Raw genomic sequence first — 18,654 nt, 5'->3', positions numbered from 1 at the left:
GATTTTTAAAGCAGCTCTGTATTTTCTAATGTTCACAATTAGTATTTTGAAGTATGTGAATGTAATTATTTGGCTAAGCTTCTGATTTTAATGAGCAATATGAAATCTAAATCTTTGATTTGCTCATGAGTGGAGGAGAATAATTGCCACCTGATCTTGAGGTCACTGCCATAAACAGAAGGGTTTGCTTATTCAGCAGGATGTGCCTTTGAGGGGAGAAGCAAGCTAGTCTTCCAGGAGAGATAGTATCAGGGCAGCTGCAGAACAGCTGCAGGGGATCCAGAGCCGCCGAGGAAGCAGGAGCTGGTGGTTGCAGGCCTCAAGCAGAGTAGAATCAGCATTCCTGGCTATTCAAGTCTTAGGGGCTTAAAATAAAATATTTGTGAAAGAGCATGGCAAGCTGTTTTTTGCAAACCTCTGGTGTTTCAGACCTCAGATATTTTTGGGTTAGGGGCAATCAATGCCAAGTGTACTTGTGGGTCTAAAAATGAAATTGCTGATACATTGAATTTCCTTTGGTCTGGGGATTAATTTAAAACTAATTTTTTAAAGACCCGTTTAGCATGGATATTTTAAACGTCCTTCATTTAAAATCGTCCTGTAAGTGTGAATTTGTATTTGCACTTCTTCAAACTTGATATATTTTTTAAATTATAAGATACTCTGTGTTTAATTTTGAAGGTATATGGATACCTCTTTAATCAATGTTGATGTGCAACCAACTTACGTGCGAGTAATGATCAAGGGAAAGGTAAGTAGAACCCTGTAGACTATTACAATTTCAAAAGCTAAGCTTTGAACTAAGCTGTGGTGCCTCACTTTTTTAAAAGTATTATTAAAATAGAAAATGGGCCCAGGCGCAGTGACTCATGCCTGTGATCCGAGCACTTTGGGAGGCCGAGGCAGGTGGATCACCTGAGATCAGGAGCTGGAGACCAGTCTGGCCAACCTGGTGAAACCCCATCTCTACTAAAACTACAAAATTAGCCAGGCATGGTGGCTCATGCCCATAATCCCGGCTCCTCGGGAGACTGAAGCAGGATAATTGCTTGAACCTGGGAGGCGGAGGTTGCAGTGAGTCAAGATCACCCCATTGCACTCCAGTCTGGGCTACTAGAGTGAGATTCTGACTCAAAAATAAATAAATAAATAAATATAATAAAACAAAACTAAATAGAAAAAGGGGAACCAAACAGAGTGCTATTTTTTTAGCACATGGTTTTATATATGGCAGTGGTATATGGTGGGAATGGCTGCTGACTATATGTAGTTGGATATCATTAATATTTTAAACCTGTGTCTATTGTGTTATACTTTTTTCAAAACTAATAACATAATCATATGTGTGGGAGCCTATGCATGAAATTAAATAGTACAGCCATTCTAAATTGTCAGTGATTTCATTCATAACAACTATAATTTTATAATTTCTAAAATACCAATTTTTGCTAATTTAGGCTACTATGGGCTTGAAGATTAGCTGAAAGATTTTTAAATGGAAATACGTTGATTTTTTTTTACAAGGCTTTCTCTATAAATTGCTTTTTAGTCATAACTGAACCCATAAGCACTTCATTGTTTGTGATTGACAGCTGTTCTTTAGACTGTTTGTTAAAATAGGTAAAATAGTTCGTGCACAGAAAGCACAGCTCATATAAATATTTTTAATAAGTTTAAGCACATTTCTTAATTGAAGGGTGTATCTTGAATTTGTAATGAAAATGCCCCTTGTAGTCACCCTCTCATGTAACGTCCTTGCTCTCAATGATACTTTCTACTTATTTTCAGCCATTTCAGCTTGTCCTTCCTGCAGAAGTGAAACCCGATAGTAGTTCTGCTAAAAGATCTCAGACAACAGGTCATTTGGTCATCTGCATGCCCAAGGTAGGTCATGTCATTTGGGCCAATTTCAAGTCTGGATATGAGGGTTCTTGAAGGAACTTGACCTGTCAGGACTAATGATGACTTCTGATTAAAGTACATTTTAGTTAGGAGCACCAGGAAATCTCATAGCAGCTGAGGTAGGAGAACAAAGGTCTATGAGAACAAATAACTCAGACTGGGGTGTGTTTAGGGCCTAAGGTGGTTTATCCTTTCCTGAAAGAACTTAAGGAAATTAAACTTAAAAAAATTAATTTGTCCATAGAAAGAACTTGGATTTGTTATTAGAAGCCATACGAATGAGTTGGGATATTTCCTGTGTAAGCTGCAGAAACCCCGAATAAAACTGGCTTTTATCATAAATAAATGGTTCATTTCTTGTAACAAGATAGGAGAAGGTGGGGGGTAGGGGAGCCAGGCACACTGGGTCAGGATCTTTCTGATATGTCAACTCTGTCCTCAGACTGGTTTTCTTCCATAAGATGTGCACTAGCAGTGACTTGGGCAGCATACTTTCTTGTTCCTATCTTGCATGAGATAAAAAGACAGAGGATCAGAGAAAGAAACACAGAGAATCTCTCCCATCACAATGAAACAGAAGTTCCCCTGGACTCATTAGGTCAGTTTAGCTGAAGAGCCCACCACATCTTGATTAGCATAATCCTGAACCAATCTCTGGCCAAAAAGATGGTAGTACAATAGACTTCCATGGGTTCAGCATCCATGGATTCAACCAACCAGGAATCAAAAATATTCAGGAAAAGAAGTGTGTCTGTACTGAACATGTACAGGCTTTTTTTTTTTCCTTGATTCCCAAGACAATGCAGTATAATAACTACTTACATAACATTTACATTGTACTAGGTGTTATAAGTAATCTAGAGGTGGTTTAGGATGTACAGATGTGTGTGGGTTATATACAAATACTATGCCATTTTTTATTGGAGACTTGAGCATCTGAAGATTTGGTGTCCAAGGGATGTCCTGGAACCAGTTCCCCACAGACACCAAGGAGTATTTTGATTGGTTTCTATTAATCATACCTCATCCCATAAGTTAGGGGCAGGGTCAACTTTGCCCAAGACATTTAGATTTCAAAGGAGAAGGGTAGTAAAACAGTCAAAATTGGGTTCTGCTGATGAGGAAAAAGAGGAGAATGAGGGAATGTCAGCTATGAAGAGTACAAACTTGATTAACCAAAAAGATTTTCTGTAATAATTTAATAATCCTGCATTTTCCTGTAGCCGATTTCCAACGGATTCATTATAGGTAATCAATTATGTATTTTTACTCAGAGGCAATAAAATAGCAAATACAATTTGTTGTCAAGTAATAAAATAACAAACACAACTGTGAGAATTGTATTGTCCTTGATGACTAAAACAAATTAAAGAAATGCTTCTATAGTAACCAGAATATTCTATAGGGAAATCTAACAGATAAGTTAATTACCTCAGTACTTTGATATAGACATTTATATAACACTGTGATTAGCAGCCTGTTGTTTTTGTGTCTGTGTGAAACTTCTAACTGGAAAACCAGACATTAAATAGAGACTGCTAATTCCTAAAGGGAAATCAAGACAGATGATCTGTGTGTCTTTTGCAGGGTGCCAGGCAATTGCTGAGAAAAGCTCTACTGTCACTGTTTATGAGTCTTAAACAACTGCAGCATTCTTTTCCCCTTTTCCTTTTTGTTTTTTATCTGTCTAAATTTTTCACATCAAAAACACATGAAAATAATAAATGGCTTATTGAGGAAAAAGCATTTTAGAAGTGCTTGATTGGAGATGAAATAATTTTTATATATATGGACTAGGAATAGTTCTATTTTCCTCATTAATAAATTAGGAATAATATTTTCCCTTGAGGGATATATTTTTTAAGATTTTCGACTACTATGTTAAAGTAATATTGATGTAGAAGTTCATCGTCTTCTATCATTATTCCTTTTAAAAGGTAGATAGTAAAAACAAACTTTGGGGAATAATTTCTTGCTGAAAATTAATCATCTTTTTCATCCATAAGTAGTTATTTGCAAGGACTTTGAAGCTCAAACAACAGATCTTATAAACCACCGAAAGTTAAAAAAAATTCTAATTTCATGTATACTTAATATTAAAATGTATATTTCTTAAAATTAACATCTTTCTAATTATTATTGATTGAAACATTTTAAGTACCAAAGTTTAATCCATGGAGCTATTCTGTGTTAGTCTAGACTTATAAACTTACTGTGGAATTGTGTGAGTCTGACCTGCATTATAATTACTGAGGGAAATTCTTGGAGTTATGAAACATACTGTAAGAATCAACCTTTGTCCATCATCGACAAATTGATGAAGAAACTGTGATGTGTGTGTGTGTGTCACTGTTTAATATGCTAAAATATCATTCAGCCCTAAAGAGAGTGAGATTTTGCTATTTGCCACAACATGAATGAACCTGGATATTATGCCAAGTGAATTAAGCTAGACACAGAAAGAGAAATATTGCATGATGTCCTTTATATATGGAATATTAAAAATAAATTCAAATGTACAGAGATAGAGAACAAACAGTGGTTACCAGTGATGAGGGGGATGGTGGATGGAGGAAGTAAATGGGAAGGTCAGAGGGTACAAATTAGCAGGTATGGAGGATGAACAAGTCTAGAGATGGAATGTACAAGATGATAATTATGGGTAGTAAAATTGTACTGTATTTGGGATTCATGCTAAATGAGTAAGTTTAGCTGCTCACTCTTGCCACAAAAAGAAAAAATGATGAGTAGCTCTGAGAGATGATGGATATTTTAATTTACTTCAGTATAGTAGCCTTTTTATTACTATCTATGTGTATCCCATAACATCATGTTGTATACCATAAATATACACAGTAACATCTATTCTTTAAAAAAAACTTCACAATCTATGCATCCAACAGAGGACTAATATCCAGAGTCTACAAAGAACTTAAAGAAATTAGCAAGAAAAAAGCAAACAATCCCATGAAAAAGTGGGCTAAGGACATGAATAGACACTTCTCAAAAGAAGATAACAGATTGCCAACAAACATGAAAAATTCACAACATCACTAATGATCAGGGAAATGCAAATCAAAACCACAATGTGATACCACCTTATTCCCACAAGAATGGCCATTATCAAAAATATTTTAAAAATAGACATTGGTATGGATGCCATGAAAAAGAGCAAGAATACTTCTACACTGCTGGTGGGAATGTTAACTAGTATAACCACTGTGGAAAACAGTGTGGAGATGCCTTAAAGAGCTAAAAGTAGAACTACCATTTGATCCTACAATCCCACTACTGGGTGGAATACTACTCAGCCATAAGTAGTAATGAATTGAATTAATGGCATTTGTAGCAGCCTGGATGGGATTGGAGACTATTATTCTAAGTGAAGTAACTCAGGAATGGAAAAGTAAACATCGTATGTTCTCATTCATTAAGTGGGAGCTATGAGGATGCAAAGGCATAAGAAGGATACAGTGGCCTTTGGGGACTAGGGGGAAAGGGTGGGAAGAGGATGAGGGATCAAATAATACAAATTAGGTTCAGTATATATTGCTCGGGTGATGGGTGCACCATCATCTCACAAATCACTGCTCAAGAAGTTACTCATGTAACCAAATACCATCTGTTCCCCAAAAACCTATGGAAATAAAAAAAAATAAAATAAAACATGTAACATAAAATTTACCAGCTTGAAAAAAAGAACACTGTATAATTGGAATGCCTTTGGCTTCAAGTAACAGAAACCCCTTACTCAAAGTGGTTTAAATAATAAAAAAAAAAATACACTTGTTCACCTAAAAAAAAAAAACAGGATCACATAGACACTTAGGTACAATTTCAATTCATTCACAGTATTGTATTGTCAACATGTTAAGTGATATTTAATAGTTCTAGAATAGTCTTTAATACTTTTTAATATTTGGATACTCTAAATCAATTTTTAAAATACTAGATTTGATGTTGAGTAGTTCCCTCTTTGTGTCAGCATTTGTAAAGAATACTGTGAAGGGCGGACCTTGTTTTGCCTATGCATGGGATGGTTCTATCATGTGAATTCAATGATAATCTTTGTATACATTTTCTAGGGACACAACATTTGTCATTGAATCCACAAGTCTCTATGATATTTCATATTATATATGATATTTCATATATATGAATGCTTCATTCAGCATTTTTTCATGATGTCAAATTAATATTTTTCTCTTTTCTTGCTCCTAAATGAGGCTGGGTCTATACACTCTGGGTAGTGACCACTAGGCAAATTTCATGAGTCTGTCTTTCCCCTGTCACGTGGGTCATGGCTATGTTTTGTGTTGCTACCATGTCAGTGGAGGTTCCCAGCTCAGCCCCTTGTTCCAGGAGGTTTCACTTTGTGCTAGCTCTGCAATCCCAGATGCTTCCCAACACTCACCCCTGGGTCGATGGCATACTACAGATTGCTGTAATATGCAAATATCATAGTCCCTAGTGTATGGCCAGGACTTTTGTCTCCATTTGCCATCTTTATATCTTACCTTGTGGGTATCACATTTCCCAGAAAGTCAGTTGTAACTGTACTTCCTCTACCGTTTTAACAAGGGTGACTGTCTAGGCTAGAAGTGGCAAGTGAATTAGTAGAAGAGGTGTACTCTGGCCATCTCATAAAGATAGCATCCAGCAATGAGGGAATCATAAAAAATGGTACACCTGCATAGAGCACTTACCAGGAATGGAGCCTGCAGGACTGGAAGTTGCTCTGGGTGAGTCAGCAAGTGAGTGGTGAGTGAATGGGAAGGTCCAGGATGACTATACACTACTGTGGCTTCATAAACAGTGTACCCTTAGGATACACTAAATTTACTTTTTAAAAGGTTTCTTTCTTCAACAATAAATTAGCTTACTGTAACATTTTTACTTCATAAGCTTTGTAATTTTTTTCCTAAGTTTTGACTCTTATGATAACATTTAGCTTGAAACACAAATACATTATACAGCTGTACAAAAACATTTCCTTTCTTTATACTCATATTCTATATGCTTTTTCCTATTTCTAAACATTTTTGGCCAGATGCAATGGCTCATGCCTGTAATCCCAGCACTTTGGAAGGTTGGGGCAGGAGCCCAGGAGCTTGAGACCAGCCTGGGCAACATAGTGAAGCCCAATTTGTACAAAAATGAAAATAAAAATCAGCCAGGCATGTGACTCATGCCTCTAGTCCCAGCTACTCAGGAGGCTAAGGCAGAAGGATGGCTTGAACCTGGGAGGTAGAGGCTACATTGAGCCTAGGAAGTCCAGAGGCTACATCGAGGCTGCACCGAGTACACCACCGCACTCCAGCCTTGATAACAGAGCAAGACCCTGTCTCAAAAAATAAAAATTGTTTAATATTTTGTTTACTTTTTAAAATTTTTTGTCAAAGACTCAAACACACACATTAGCCTAGGCCTACATAGGGTCAGGATCACGAGTCTCTCTGTCTTCTGCCTCCACATCTTTTCCCACGGTAAGGTCTTCAGTGACAACATTATTTTTTTAAATGTAAGTAGAGGGAGCACACTCTAATATAATGATAAGAAGTATAGCACAATTAAACATATAAACCAGTAACATAGTCATTTATCATCACTATCAAGTATTATGTACTGTACATAATTGTATATGCTATACTTTTATATGACTGGCAGTGCAATAGGTTTGTTTACGCCAGGATCACCGCAAACATGTGAGTAATTCATTGTTCTACTACATTAAGATAGTTACAGTGTTAGTAGGCAATAGGAATTTTTCAGATCCATTGTAAACTTATGGGACCACCACTGTATATGTGGTCCATTGTCATTGGAAATGCCATTATGTGACACATGACTATATATGTAAGTCAGACCAAGTCACTCTTCCCATTTTATTCAGAGTTAAAGGCAGAGTCCCCTGATAACCTGTCCCCCCACCCCATTATCTACCTGACATCATCTTCTACCGCTTTCTTCCTAGTCATTGCAGCCACATTGGCTTCCTTGCTATTTCACAAACATGACAAGCATCTTTCTACTTCAGGACTCTTGCACTTGCTGTTCTTTCTGCTGGAATGTCCTGCCCCCAGATGTCCTCATAATTTGCTTTCTGATCTCCTTCAGGTTGCTGCTCAAGTGTCACTATATCACTGAGGCCCTTCATGATACCCATATTTATAAAACATCTCCTCCCAGTCTCAGCATTCTGTATCCCTATTCCTGCTGTATTCTAAATCTCCTGTTCCTGCTGTACAGTCTAAATATTTAATTGTTTATTTCTTTTTCTGTTTTCCCCAACAAGAACTTAAGCTTTATGAGAACAGGGAGTGTTGTCTGTCCTTGTCAATGGCACCTAGAACAGAGCCTGGCAAAGAGTAGGTCTTCAGTAAATTTTTGTTGAATGAGTGAATACCTTAAATGTATCTTTAAAATACATTTTAATATTTAGAACTTGCATCTCCCCTAAACTACTCTCCCTCTCAACTATTTCCTCATTGTTTTTCCGCACGTATTATTCCGGATTAACTTTAAAATGAGTTTCTCAAATTCCGCCTCTGAAAAGGCTGTTGGAATTTTTATTGCCATGGATTTAGAGGCAGTGGGAAGAAATGATTAAGGGAATGGGCTCTGGAGCCAGAGAACCTGAATTAAATTCTGATATTTCACTCAGCAACTGTGTGACCCTAGCAAATTATTCATCTCTCTGTGCCTCAGATTCCTCATTCATAAAATGATGTCAGTAGTAATTGAGGCCTCAAAAGGTTGTTTTGAGAATTATACAAATGAATATAAATAAAGTACCTAGGACAGCGCTTGGGACATAATACACACTACATTAATGTTTACTGTTAATATTATTCATTGCTAGTAATGCATATTATTAAATAATATCAATTGCTACTAGCTAATATTTTATAATTATTAAGATTGCATTGAATTTATAGATTGTAATAGGAATGAATTGATGTATTTACATTATCAAAACTGGATATTCAATAATGTGTTTCTCCATTATTACTCTTATTATATGTCCATTAGAAGATTTTCTTTATTGGTAGTTTTCTCTTTATAGTTGCTACACATGTCCTAAGTTTATTTATAGATATTACATGTATGATTTTAGTTTCTATTTTGGTTGGGGTTATTCCCCATCACATTTTCTAAGAGTTTATGTCTGGCCTTCATCCAAGTTCTTTAAAATGTGTAATCAAACTAAGTTCTATGTACATAATCTTTTCATCATCGTCCTGAGGATATCTAGCATATGATTTTACCACAGTCCAACTTAAGATTTAACTGGAATTTTGCATGCACTGAGAGGCTTGTTCACTCGCATCAAGTCATTAAATTAAACTGCCATCTCAATTCTTAAATGACAAGTTACAGGAACACTCCAAGAATATGCTGCATGATTTCCTTCGGGTGTTTCTTCAGAATAATTAACTGAGATTAAGGAAGTTGCCATGTGAACTGAACAGCAAAATATATTTACCACTTCAGTTGGTGAATATCTTGCTTAATTCTGTTTGTCCTGAGCACAAGAAGTGAAGGTCACATATTAAGGTCAATAATGCAGACCATACTTCTAAAAAACACAATCTCAAACCAGCCTCCTCCTTCTTAGTTGCACATGTTCCACAGCACTTTTTCTCTGCTCAAATATACCTGTGATATACTCAACACAAATGCACTTTTATTCTCTGATTGTCAAGTGGGTCTATAGGGTTGCCTGGGCATCTTGCTAGGTTTTTCTTGTTTCATCCATACTTCTGCTCTTTTATTTCTCATTCTTAGCTCATTTATAAAACTTCCAACTGAAGTTCATTCCTGAAATTTCTAACTGAAAAAAGTGGAAGCCTCAGAAGATAATTTCCACAAACTTCAACCATGATGGCTACCAACCTACCTGCATTTATATCCCCTTGTGCAACCTGGCCTTCCTTCCTTCCTAATTCTATGAATGAACTCTCTGTGGTGTATGCAATCCCTCTAGATGTGTTGGATCCTATTTCCACTTGCTTTTAAAAGACTCCCCACCCCGCCCCCGCCTTTGGCAGTTCTCTGCTTTCTATACTTTTCCTTTGAATGTCACCTCTGAATCTTACATTAGAAAACATTCTGAAAGGTCTCCCCTCTTAACAAAGACAGAACAAAATAAAAACATCCCCCTCTGTTTATTGCCCTGGTCCACTTTATTGCAAAACTTTTAAAAAAGACGCCTCTATTTGCTGTTTCAAATCTTTTCTCATTATCTGTCAAATCAACTCCAATTAGGCATTATCTCCTCCCCACCCCTTCCACTAAAACATCTCTCTTTGATGTCTCCAATAACCTCCAGATTACTAAACCTAGTGATCATCCCTGGGTCCTCCTGGTATTTAACCTTTTAGTAGGCTTTTTACGCCTTATGCAGTTCTCCATTTTTAAACCCTTGCTCACTTGGGTTTCAATACACGGCTTTCACTCTACCACAAGATATTTCTGTCCACTGGAGTCCCTTGCCACCAGGTGCTTCATTGCTGGTTGTTTCTTATACCTAGGCTTCTGCAAGTCGGTGTGTGCAATAGTTCAATTCTGAGACCTCTGTTCTTCTCTATTTGTACTCCTTCCTACATACTACCATCTTCTCTCATAACACCTCTGGAGCTCTGTCATCTGCTAATGGCCAACTAAGTCATAAGGAACAGCAATCACACTGAGAACTTAGGAAGAGGGACTAAATATTTTAAAAACATCTTAATAGTACAAATACCTACAAAGATAGTGAATAGCCACTGTCCTCTGAACAAAAAGAATCCTTCAGTGACCACATGGGTGGGAAGAAAACAGCTAAAGTCCAGAGCCTGCCAAAAAGGGGACTCTGATAAATCGCTCTCACTTTGGGATGTGATTCTGAAGGACCGTCACCTCTGAGTAAGGTGAGTAAGATATAAACCAATCATCAGAAGTTCTCACAGCCTGTCTTCACACTATCTAACTTGGACTTGAGCTTGAGTGAAGGTTGTCTCAGATAAGTAACACCCACACATGCCTGGCAAAACCCAGTGAAAATCCTTTCTAGAAGAGGCAGGTTCAAATTGTATATATTATAAACATACACGCATATGTATGTATGTGTGCTGTGTGTGTGTGTGTGTGTGTGTGTGTATATATATATATTTCAAATCAAGTATCCAGCATGCAAAGATAAACTAGATACACACAGGGACATGAGTAGGATTCAGTAGAAACCCAGTCTAGCTTTGGAATTTGATTATGGCAGGTTGTTGCTCTTCTTCCTTGAGGGCAACCTTGAGGGTCCCACAGTTGCTGTAGGCATTAAATTGTTAGACACAGACTGTAAAACACTGTTTTAATTTGGTGTCTTTCAGAAGCAAAAATTTACATAGGGATTGTAGTAGAATAGTTTATTTGGAAGTATGGGAATGCTGGAAGGGAAGGCGGCCAATAGAGAGTTCTCTGTTAAACCAGCTTCCCTAGTGGGAAAACTCTAGGAGACAGTGCTAAACACATACCTCAGCACAACCCTACATAAGGGGCAATGGAACTGGGACATGTGTGCACCAGCTCCTGAGGATCCTTGGTTGATGGCCGCTCCCTGTTGTGGGGTGATAGTGGCATTGATGTTGGTGCTTATTATGTTAGGAGGCAATCGTCAAGCATGAAATGTTTTATAAGGAACCAGAAAATACAAAAGTGGTTTAACATACTTGAAAATGAATGAAATAAAAAATTTTTTAGAATTGAAATATGATGCATTTAAAATTTAATGAGTGGATTTAACAGCAGATTAGAAATAACTGAAGAGAGCACTGCTACACTAGAAAGTAAGAAGATTCAGAATGAAGCATAGAGAAAGAAAATATTAACACAGACCCTAAGAACATGTAGAATAGAGTGAGAAGGTCTAACATGTTTAGTTTAGTTAGTGTCATATGGAGAATAAAGGAAGAATTAGTAGAGATAATATTTAAAGAGATAATGGCTAACTACAGGATTTATACTTAGGGTTTTTACATGTATACCCACTGCACAAACTGAAAACATTTTGTATGCCTTCAGTCTGGGAGATACTATCCTATACTTTTTATGAATAGAAAAATAAAATTGGCTTGGCCCCTGCCCTGAAAGACTTTACCACCTTCGGAGATATATCTACAGTTAAGACTATTTAGCAAAAATTGTATATACTCTGTGATAAACAATTTAAACAACTCACTTTCTGCAATAACCCTGTAACCTAGGGATTTTTATTATCCAGATTATTTAATGAGGCTTGCTGACGTTATATAAATTTCCCAAGGTCATAAATAGATGTGTCATGTCATAGAAAACACTAGATTGGGGTCATTAGTTCTTTTCTTTCAGAATCCTCTAATAAATGTGATACTTAGACACACCATTTAGGCTCTCGCTTTTATCTTTATACCAGTTAATAATAAACACAAAGACATAGCCACTATTTGTTGAACATTTACCATGTGCCACACACAGTGTTGAATACTTTGAACATCTTATGGAGTAGGGGTGATTATCCTCATTTTGCAGAAGAGGAAATGAAATTCTGATGTTGCCTTAAATCATAGGGTATGTTTCCAAATGAACACAAACAATGCCTCATAATTTTCATCTACAGCCAGATTACTTTTGGATCATTAGCAGCTTAAACTAGTAAAGTGCTTCACCTTTAAAATTTTGTTCCCAGTATTTCTACTCTAAAATAAGGAAGTAGTTTAGGGTATTTCATGAGTATCAGTATCTTTGCAGTCTGTATTCTCCTGTGAAATTCCCTCCCAACCCCACTAAGAAAATTGTTGAGGATCAAATGTAGATACAATGAAATGTATCCTTTCTTCCATGATTCCTCATACCACTTTAATTGGAAGACACCTGCATAGTTACCCGGCTTGTTGTCAACTGGGGGACAAGGAAATACACATTATTTCCAGATAATTGTTTTCTTCAAGGTTATAGAGAAGCCTCTTTTCAAAATCGTGGACAGCTTCTCTAAAACCTTGCCTAGCCTCCTCCTGGACCAAGGGGTTGTCTTTTTTCTGTGTTTCCTGGAAGTGAAATAAACAAATGTCACTTAAATAATGAAATTTATTGCTGTCAACTTCATACATTCTTGTCAGAATAAACATACCGTAGATACCAGATGAAGGTCAGGCCCTAGCTGCTCAGAAGGTAAGTCAGATCTCACCAGGAGCTCCCTGCACAGCTGACCTTGATCCAAGAATGGAATCAGCTTTGTGGGCACTGGAAACTCACAGGCCTCCTGTTGTGAGGTGAGGCTCCTAGGTATGAGGGAGAAGGGCTCCTCAGGGCTACACATAGGGCAGGTGGTGCTCTCAAGAATGGCAGTGCTCAGTGGGCTCTGGGGAACAGCCACATTTTGATACAGACCCATCAACTGCATCTTTCTTGTATTCTTTATCTCCATGAATCTGTATACGGTTATTTTAAAAATAAAATAAGAGGTGACCCAAGGCTAGCTCTCCACTGGTCAAGTGATGTCCCTGTCCTTGACTGCAAAGGCTCCAAACACTGTCTTTCTGTGACTTGGTTTCATAGCTTCTACAGAACTGCAAAGTTGCCACTTAAAATGGGCTTTGTTCCTTTTTCCCATTGGCCAGGGGGGGTGGGTGACAGGTCATTCTTCTTATTGCCAGCAATGGGGAGGAAAACATAAGATAATATCAGACAACAATTCAAGGTAACCGGGAGAAGCCATAGACTGTGGCAATCCCCTGCACAGCTGTCCCTCGTCGGACAGATCTCACCACAGTCCCTTCGAGACTGGGAACCAGGCTGATGCCCCCATCACTCTGGATCCTTACAGGGGGCAACAGGAGAGGGAGTATTGCTCTTTGTTTCATTCCAGTGTTTCTGATATTGAAGCTTTCTCCTAGGCAGTGAGGCTAAAGTAGCCTAGGCAAGTCAGCCTGATTATTTGTTCACTTGATCACCTACTGTGAACAACGCTACTGTGAGTGGGAGAAGCCTCAGGTCCTGGGTACTTAGCCTGCAGTCAGACAGAGGGGTTGACTTCAGGATGTCATTTTGTTCCTGAGGCGCAAAACCCTCTTCAGCATCTTTAGAGACTGTCTCTAGCAAGATTGTAAAAGAAAATTTTCTTTTCATTTTATACGTTATTCTCAGTCTTAATGTTTGTCCTAACTTAATAAAATATTTTCAGTTTTAGACTGCAATGTGTGAACGATCTTCTATGGGGAACTGTCAGAAGAGTGACCTTCCAAGTAGAAAATAATTTTGAAGGAATCAGTTGATAGTTAGATTTGTCCTCTGGTTACTCAAGACCATATAACTGCCTTGTGTAACTGTCAGTGTTGATTTTACATATACATATCAGTAACTGCATCTTTACAAATTTTCCTCATAATATAAATATTAGCAAATTATGGGCCTGAGAATCAATGACATTTTGTATGCACCTGCCAATTGACGGGCCACATAAATGCATGGTGAGGATGGACTTCCTATCCTGCCATTTTGCTGATATCCAGCCTCAATAATTTAAAATGGTCAAATGGACCCATGACTTCCTTGTGTAGACCGGCTCCTCCAATAGTCCTCCTTGTCTCAGAAAATGGCGCCATCAACTGATACCCAGTTGTTCAAGTCAATGATTAGGAGGCATCCTTAACTACATCTTGCAGGCATCACTACCAAAATATATCCTGAATTCAGTTACTTAGCACCACTCCCACCATCACCTCCCATCAAGCCAGTGTCCTCCCCCAACTGGACTACCTTGGACAGCCTTCTCACGGTTTGCCCTGCTCTGTTCTTTCCACTCTTTGATACTTTCTCCATAGGGAAGCCAGAATGCCCTTTTATTTATTTTTTTGTTTACAGTTGAGTTTTAAAATATTTTTTCTTTCCTATTATGAAATTATTGCTGTTGAAATACAACAAAATGTAAAGAAAAAAAATAACTCAATGGTCCCACTATCCGGATAAACATTTTGTTTTGTTTCTTTTCAGTCTTTTGTCTGTGCTCAGGTATAATTATTTCAAAGTGATTGCTATTTGTTTACTTTTTAAAGAAGTAAATTTTGCAAAATAAAAAATGTACATCTTGCAAATAATAGCTTTATTCCCTTGTTGAAACCTACCAATGACTTTCCATAGCACTTGAAATATATTCAGACTTCTTGTTGTGGCCCAGAAGGCTGTGTACAAGGTAGTTTCTGCCTATGTTTGTGGTGCCTTCTTCCATTTTTCTCCTCTCATATTCTGGACACAGCTTTTTTTCTCTCTCTCTCTTTCTGGAACACAGAGGATTCTAATAAGGTTCTGAAACACAGGAGGTTCTAATAAGATTCTGGAATACAGAAGGTTCTAATAAGGTTCTAGAACCTTATTCCCACCGGCAGGACTTTTGTGTTTTCTGTGCTTTTTTTGTTAAAAGCATTTCTGCCCCCTCTCTGTTTATATCTGTATTAGTCTGTTTTCACATTGCTATAAATAAATACCCAAGACTGGGTAATTTATAAAGGAGAGAGGTTTAATTGACTCACAGTTCCATGTAGCTGGGGAGACCTCCAGATCACGGTGGAAGGTGAAGGGGAAGCCAACTTGGACCACAGCAGCAGGAGAGAGAGTGTGTGAGACATCCAGAAATACTGCCATTTATCAAATCATCAGACCTCATGAGAATTCACTCATTATCGCAAGAACGTCATGGGGAAACTACCCCCATTCTTGGTACCAATTTCCTATGTTAGTCCGTTCTCACACTGCTCTAAAGAACTGCCTGAGACTGGGTAATTTATAAGGAAAAGAGATTTAATTGACTCACAGTTCTGCATGGCGGGGGAGGCCTCAGGAAACTCACAGTCATGGTGGAAGGGGAAGCAGGCGCATCTTACATGGCAGCAGTTGAGAGCGTGTGAAGGAAGTGAAGGGGGACGAGCCCCTTATAAAACCATCAGGTCTCCTAAGAACTCCCTCACTATGAAGAGAACAGCCTGGGGGAAACCGCCCCCGTGATCTAATCACCTCCCTCCCTCCACACAGGGGGATTACAGGTCCCTCCTTGACACATGGGGATTACAATTCCAGGTGATATTTGGGTGGGGACACAGAGCCAAACCTTTTCGTATGAAATGGTTTTTATACAAACCAAATTGAGCCAAACAGATTTGTATTAAAAAAATACAAATCTGTTTCCTTTGTATTATGCAGGTTTGGGCTCAAATATTACATTTTTAGAGGGACTTTTTTTTTGAATACCAGAGCTAACATAGCCAGTCACAATCTCTCAGTCATCTCTCTCAGCCATATTACTTGGTTTATTTGATCACAGTATTTATTACTGTATGAAATGGCCTTATTTGTTAAATTTTGTGTGATTTGTCTTTACCTGTCGAAATGTGGGGATTATGAGAGAAGAGCCTCGATTCAGCCAATGAGTGGAGTAGTACTTGCCTTCCAGTAAATAAATATTACAACAAATAAATATTAGTTGAAGAATGAAACCTCCAAAGCTTCTTATTCATTCCTTATCATGCCTTATCTGATTTTTGAATATTTTCTGTTAGCCAGTGATTTGCTTATTATTTTATTCTGCTTATTATTTGTAAAATAAGCAGAAGTTTTGGCTTTGGTGAAATCTCATATGTTATTTTATTTCTATTTTGGTGATTACTTCCTTTTTCCTATTTATGACATCTTTAGCTTTAAAGATATTCTCTCACATTTTCTTTTAGAAGCTTTACCATTTTAGCTTTTACCTTTAAGTCTGGGATTCATTTCAGATGGGTTTTTATGTATGGTATGTAGTAGTGGATAAGGGCCATTTTTTTTCCCCTTGTGGATTTGAAGATCTAGCCCAAAAGATTTTACTTTCCCCATTGAGTTGCTTCAGCACCATTGTCAAAAATCAATGGCCTCATAAAGAAGGGTCTATTTTTAGGCCTGTATTTTTTTCCCATTGATCTCTTTATCCTTATGCCAATACTACCCTATACTAATAATTTTAGCTTTATAATACACCTTTAAGGCTGCAATTCTTACGGTTTGTTTGTTTCTTTTTGATGATCATTTTGTTTATTATTTGTATCAGTATATAAATTTAGAAATCAGTTTATCAATTTTCATACAAAAACATTGTTGGGATGCTAATTAGGATTTTATTGAATCTGTAGTTCAATCTGGGAAGATCTGACGTCTTAACATTATTAAGTTTGCCAATGTATGATCATGAGGTGTCTCTCTATGGGTGTTCTAAAATTTGTTTCTCAACAGCAACTTGTCATTTTCAAGGTAAAAGTCATTGGGCATTACATATATATATATATGTGCACGTATATATATATGCACATATATATGTATGTATATATTCTTTGAAGTTTATTATTTTTATCTGTCAGAAACTTCTATCGTACTGAACAAATATCTTCTTTTACTGAGCTCAACAGAAAGTTTGTAACACTTACTTTACTTGATTTCTCCATTGTATGAGATATTGTTGGATTCTCCTCTTCCTTTTAATCTTGCTCTTAGTTTTATATAATCATGTACTCCTATTCTTTCTTCTATCTTTCTGTCCTTTCCTTTGCAGTCCTTTTTTGTAAGTACATCTTCCTTTGCTCATTTCTTAAATGTTCACTTTCTTTTGTGTTTCTTATCCAACTCTCCTCATTCTTACCCTCTCCTGATTGATCTTATCCATTGAATTGACTTCGGTTACTTCCTAAATATGATGGACTTTTAAATATGTATCTGCAGGATTTTCAGTTAAAATCTGAACTCTATTTCCCTTCCCACCTTACTACACCTCCCAAATCCCTTTTCTTAATGAATATTACCATCATCCACCCACTTGATATCATCTTTGTCATCTCCCTCTATCATCACTCTTTACATTCAAGTCTGCTAGATTTTTACCTCCTTCATACCTCAAATTCATTCTCTCTCTTTAATGCCACTGTCTTTGTCTTGGCAGAGATAACAATTATCTCTTACCCTATTACTACAATGGTATTATAAATAGACTTCCTCTTTTCAGATTTTATTTCAATATATACTTTGCTTTCCAGCAACCTTCCAAAAGTGCAGACTTTATGGTGCCAGTTTCTCCTTTTATGAAGCCTATTAGTGGGGTCCCTCTCATCTTTAGAATAAAGTTATAACTGCTAAAACAGCCTACAATTCCTGCATGCTGTAGACCCTGCTTACATCGACAACCTCAGCTCCTACTGTCTCCCCTTCTAAAGCCCATGCACTAGGAATATGGAACAACTTACAGTTCCAGGAACTTGCTATTCTCTTTTACTTTTGTGCAAGTTTTCCTTCTCTGTGAGAGGCACTTTTCCTCCTTTCAACTGGATATTCCTTTTCTAGCTCAGATAATGCTCCCTTGGGAAATTTCCCTGAGCCCCCAAAGCTGGGATATGTCTGTCCTTGATGCTCCTACAGCACCCTGCATTTATTCTCTGTCTTATTGATCTCACTGCCCTAAAGCTGTGTGCTGACTTGTTTTCTCTTCTATTAAACCACAAGCTCCCTGAAACAAGAACTGTGTCTAGTTCAGTGGTGTGTTCTAAGTACTCAAAAAAATACCTGTTGATTGAAATTGAGTGAATTAATGCATATTTTAAAATAAAATTGGAGGATATTGGCTATTTGGAAAACATTAGTTCGTCAAATACACCAGACACCAAAATAAATTTCATATGGATTTTAAAGAATTGAGTGTTATTTTAAAAGCATTAAGAAAATAAATAAAGA

The 18,654-nt window shown here is 37.3% G+C and overlaps 1 protein-coding gene across 6 annotated transcripts in view; it reads left to right on the top strand.

Annotated features, from left to right (window-relative positions):
* The window catches only part of LRRC6 (leucine rich repeat containing 6), a 105,599-nt gene that overhangs the window by 54,134 nt on the left and 32,811 nt on the right, over positions 1 to 18,654 (top strand). For all 6 annotated transcript variants that reach the window (XM_021942634.2, XM_021942633.2, XM_003903170.5 and 3 more), the window contains 2 exons: positions 682 to 751; positions 1,789 to 1,884. In XM_021942634.2, the coding sequence (XP_021798326.1) occupies positions 682 to 751; positions 1,789 to 1,884 (166 nt within the window). The remainder of the gene's footprint in view (positions 1 to 681; positions 752 to 1,788; positions 1,885 to 18,654) is intronic.

The sequence above is a fragment of the Papio anubis genome, chromosome 8 (assembly GCF_008728515.1).
Source record: "Papio anubis isolate 15944 chromosome 8, Panubis1.0, whole genome shotgun sequence".
Taxonomy (NCBI): Eukaryota; Metazoa; Chordata; class Mammalia; order Primates; family Cercopithecidae; genus Papio; species Papio anubis.
The sequence above is the reverse complement of the archived record's forward strand: the minus strand, read 5'-3'. Positions and strand labels throughout refer to the sequence as shown.